We start from the raw sequence: 4,787 nt of genomic DNA, 5'->3' as shown, positions 1-4,787 counted from the left end.
ATCAAAAATAAGTGTAGTGGCTCATCGCCATGGTGTTTAGTCTTTGTGGCCTTCACGTGCTTTTCTGTGTATAAATAATTGGTCTTTTTTTTTAATTCAGATGTGGTGGCTTAAGTTTGCAGTCGAGTCAAAGGTCTATTCACAAGGCAAATAAATAATAATAAACGCTCAGCTCTTCAGACACACACTGTGCAGGATCCACACCACACTCTGGTCCACCCGTGGACACGGGAGCAGGCTCCAGCCCGGCTCTTACTCGCACGATGACACGCTGCTGATCTTTGCGGTGTTCTCGGTCCAGGGCTGCAGGTTCTGCAGGGCGAACAGAGAACTGTTTTGCAGACACAGCGGATCCGGGGTCACCGGCTGGTTGATGGTCTTCTGAAAAGCTTCCTGCTGCAGCTGCATTAGGATCCGGTTGGCCTGCTGGCGCTCGGCCTCCCGCTCCTCTGCCGTCTGCCGCCTGCAGCCACAAGGAAACACCGTGGGGTGTAAAGCGCTGTATACCATCATATATATATATATATATGTATATATGTGTATATCTATATATATATGTGTATATATATATATATATATATATATACACATATATATACACATATATAGATATATACATATATATACACACATATATATATATATATATATATATACATAAATAAATAACAAATAAATATGACATGCATACAATAATAATAATGATGATAATAATAATAATAATAATGAACAAACTTCATTGTCAATATGTCATACATGGATAAAGGGACATTTCAGTGCTGATGTACAGTATGTAGTATATTATGTATATTATGTCTATTCCCTGCTCTTATTTACTGTCCAACACTGAACTTTTATCTGCACAAACTCCACAAATCACAACAGCGCCACAAATAGGTCCGTGTTTCATTACTTTTACGAAAATGTGAATTTCTTTAATTCTTCAAACACTTCAGTTCATTACAAAAAAACAACATTGGCCTACTGAAGATAAGGACATAAGAAACACGCCAGCAACAATGTGTTGTTTCTCTCGATGAAGAACGTTACATTCGAGACCTTATTCTGACATTTAAATTTGAAAGCCCTCTGAAAAAGGTACCGTCCCTTTATCTGCAGACATTCACACACACACACCTCACGTTCACTTAATTATACACCTAGGTCTTGCACATAAATACAACAACTATTAGAGACATGGACAACAATGATTTTGTCCATTAAAAACAACAGAAGACCTCTCACTAACCTGAGGAACACAAAGGAACTCAACTGCCCTCCAAAAGGAAAACAATAACAGTATCTAGTCAAATTAAGCAGGACTTCACCTCCACTTGGTGCGTCTGTTTTGGAACCAGGTTTTGACCTGAGCATCGGTCATCTTCAGGGCTTTGGCCAGAGCCGCGCGCTCAGCAGACGCCAGGTACTTCTGCCGGTGGAAGCGTTTCTCCAGCTCACAGATCTGCAGGCGCGTGAACGACGTCCGTGGCTTCTTCTTCTTAGGAGGCGTCCGGTTCTGATAGGGATGACCTACACGGCGCGTGACAGTGAGGGGTGAGAGGGACACTGGACAGCACAGGACACAAGAGGACAGGACAGGACACAAGAGGACAGGACAGGACCGTTAAAAGCAGGTAAACAGACACCGACAGCTGCAGTAGCAGAGGCTATACGGGCCCATAAATACAATATTCATATTTTAATAATACACATATATAAAAAACATCCTTCCATCCAAGTCCTTTCTATTTATTTAAGTATTTATTTTATGCATAAAAAACAATCATAACAGTGTGTGCTTTTATGTAAATAATAACAATAATAATAATAATAATAATATTAATGATATAACAATAATAATAATAATAATGATGATGATGATAACAATAATAATAATAATGATAATAATAACAACAATATCATTATGAAGCTTCCATGTAATTTATATTTTTTAAAGCCATAACATTACAATTTCGTGTTTTAGTTTAAATGATGCTAAGAGACATACATCAATCAAAACTGTAAAGACATTTATACCAGACTGAAAAGTGCATTTACACTATAATAATTCATCCATCACTATTTCAATTTAAGTGATAAAAGTGTCTCAGACACACACACACACGCGCGCCTGTACTCGGCTTCTTCCCCCCCTTTTGCCATTTTTATATTATTTTATATTATATTATATTATATTATATTATATTATATTATATTATAATATATTATATTATATTATATTATATTATATTATATTATATTATATTATACCTGTGAATCTGTCTTTGGTGTAGCGTCGGTTACCAGGGGAAAGTGAGCGCGTTCAGGTTGTTAATGGTTCCGCTGACCGGCGCTAACGAAGGATTCCCCCCGTTCAGAGGCCGGTGCGCGGGGACACGGATGACCCCGGCGACGTTTGCATTAGTTCCGTTCACATTGACGTTGACACCCATGTTCATGTGATAAGCAGCCGCGCACGAGCTGCTGGTGCCGCTGTATCCGCTGTTACTGCACGCGAATCCGCCGCCGCTGGCATTGCCGCTGTAGGCCGGGTGTCCATAGTCCGGCTCGTGCATTCTCGTACCCAGCATGCAGCTCTGCTCCACATTACTGAGGATCTGATCAATGCCAAACGTGATCGGCTCTACGTGCGCATGCTGCTCTAGATGCGCCCCCAGTAAACCCATGTGATCCATGACTGCTGCCGTGCGCTCCCCCTCTCGCTCCGGCGCGAGGAACATTTAGCTGCTCCACGCTCCACGCGCCGCACCACTGAGTCCTGAAGTTCTGCTTGAGCTCGGGTCGTTATCTAGTGCCCCCCAAACCCCCCCCCCCCCCCCCCCCCCCCCCCGCTCTCTCTCTCTCTCTCTCTATCCGTGACCACATAACATTAACCAACGTTTTTTTCTAATAGCGAGTAATGTTGGAAAAACTCGCTAATGAAATGAAGGAATGGCGGTTTAATGATGTTACAATGTGGCGTCTCTAGATTCTCAAAACGCTCTGCATGTGAACACGTCACTGTCAGGACATCAACACCGGACTTTAGGCCTCAGTGACAGCCACACACACACACACACAAACACACGCACGCGCGCACACAGACACACTTCTTTATTTTGAAATAGTTGAAATGTGCTTTTTCATGTATGTACAGTCACTGGACTAATGGCTTTGAGAGTTGAAATATAAATCAGTGAAAAATGAGTATTGATGTTGAACGTATTTACTGTAGTAAAGCGGCTCATTGTTAATTCATGTCCAGAGTGATGACACGCTGCACACTGCGCTGCATTTTCATTAGTTTTTGTGGGAACACGCTGGAATATGTCACCAGTGTTTCACGGCTGCACACGCCACCGCACACGCAAACTTTCGTCATTTTAAAAGTGCAGATAAATAAGTCATTATTACATTCATTAAAAATATTAATGAGTCCGGAAATGATCAATGGCTCTGCGGCTGCTCCAGATTGTGGGGGATATGTGTGGTAAACTTTATTAGAACAAATGCATGAAATAGGTTTCATTGTAGATCATAAATAACGAGCACATTTGCGCCGTTCCTAGAACAACGCGACACAAACTGCACCAAAAATTAAATGACAAATTATTTCATCTCCTTCTAAAAGCCGCTGGGACACAATTACTTAACATCAGACATTAAAGCATTAATAATTCATTTGCTTTCAATGCTTCCCATTGGTCAATTGACCAACATTAAATTTTAATAGCCTATCCGCACATTCAGGTGCACATGTTCGTTTAAGTGCGCACCAATAGGCCCTAATGAATATTAAAGAAATAAAGAAATAAAGAAATAAATCACTGCTGACAGTCGAGCCTCCGAAAACTTAGCCCACATGATATGATTAGTTAGACCATGGCTTAGATTCTGTTTTCTAACATATTTGCAGTCTATTTATTTGGTGGAACATATGAAGCAGTAATAATGTAAACTGAATACATCCAAAGTATTCTGGTCTGGTATTGACTGTTGATTCACCTTTGACCTAAACACCTGTATCTGCTGCTGTTATAAGTACATATTACACATGTAATATGTACTTCATTGATTAAAAAGGATTTTAAACCTTTAGTTAGTAGCCTATATGTAAACTTTCAAAAACAGCCTAAACATTTCTATTTACACTCCAGTAACACTATACACCACTCAAAGCTGCTTTACATTTGCCATTCACCCATTCACACACATTCACACCCATTCACCCACACTTTCATACAGTTTCTCATCACTTATCTTTCATATCCATTCACACTCTGCCGGCACAACATTGTAAAAGTATGGTAACTATTTTGTAAAAGGGAAGTAATATTATGGTAACTCACTTTTTTGTAATATTGGTAATAATGTGGTAAAAAGAAGAACATATGGTAGTTTTATTTTCATAATATTATGTTGTAAGTAATAAAGCTTGGTAATTACAAGAGGGCAGGTGGGCAACATGAAGCTGTGTCTTTACATGAGAGACCATAGTGTGAGCTTCTCTACACTGGCTCCCCGTACAGTTTAGAATTCAATTTAAAATCCTCCTCATGTACAAAGCACTTAATGATCAGGTCCCTTCATACCTGAAATATTACACTAGGATGAATTGAAGGACGTTTGAGGTGAACCAGGAATTTATTTCAAGGAGACAGTTGGTGAGGGAGTTAGATGGGAGAGCGGAGTTGGGTTGTCTCTGGAAATGGAGTTAGTGCTGATCCTGAAAAAGCTGTAGCTTTTGGGTTCTATCCAGTACCAACCAATCTCCAAGAAGTCCAGAG

The 4,787-nt window shown here is 40.2% G+C and overlaps 1 protein-coding gene across 1 annotated transcript in view; it reads right to left on the bottom strand.

Moving 5' to 3' along the window:
* Positions 1-2,766, bottom strand: part of tlx1 (T cell leukemia homeobox 1) — a 3,676-nt gene extending 910 nt beyond the window's left edge. The window contains 4 exon segments of the mRNA XM_058651752.1: positions 1-463; positions 1,329-1,566; positions 2,272-2,303; positions 2,305-2,766. The exon segment at positions 1-463 is cut by the window's left edge and continues 910 nt beyond it. Of these exon segments, the coding sequence (XP_058507735.1) occupies positions 253-463; positions 1,329-1,566; positions 2,272-2,303; positions 2,305-2,741 (918 nt within the window). The 5' untranslated portion in view covers positions 2,742-2,766 and the 3' untranslated portion in view covers positions 1-252.
* Between the last annotated feature and the right edge of the window lie 2,021 nt (positions 2,767-4,787).

This window comes from Solea solea, chromosome 15 (assembly GCF_958295425.1).
Source record: "Solea solea chromosome 15, fSolSol10.1, whole genome shotgun sequence".
Taxonomy (NCBI): Eukaryota; Metazoa; Chordata; class Actinopteri; order Pleuronectiformes; family Soleidae; genus Solea; species Solea solea.
Note: the sequence above shows the minus strand (reverse complement) of the source record. Positions and strands in the feature narration are given on the sequence as shown.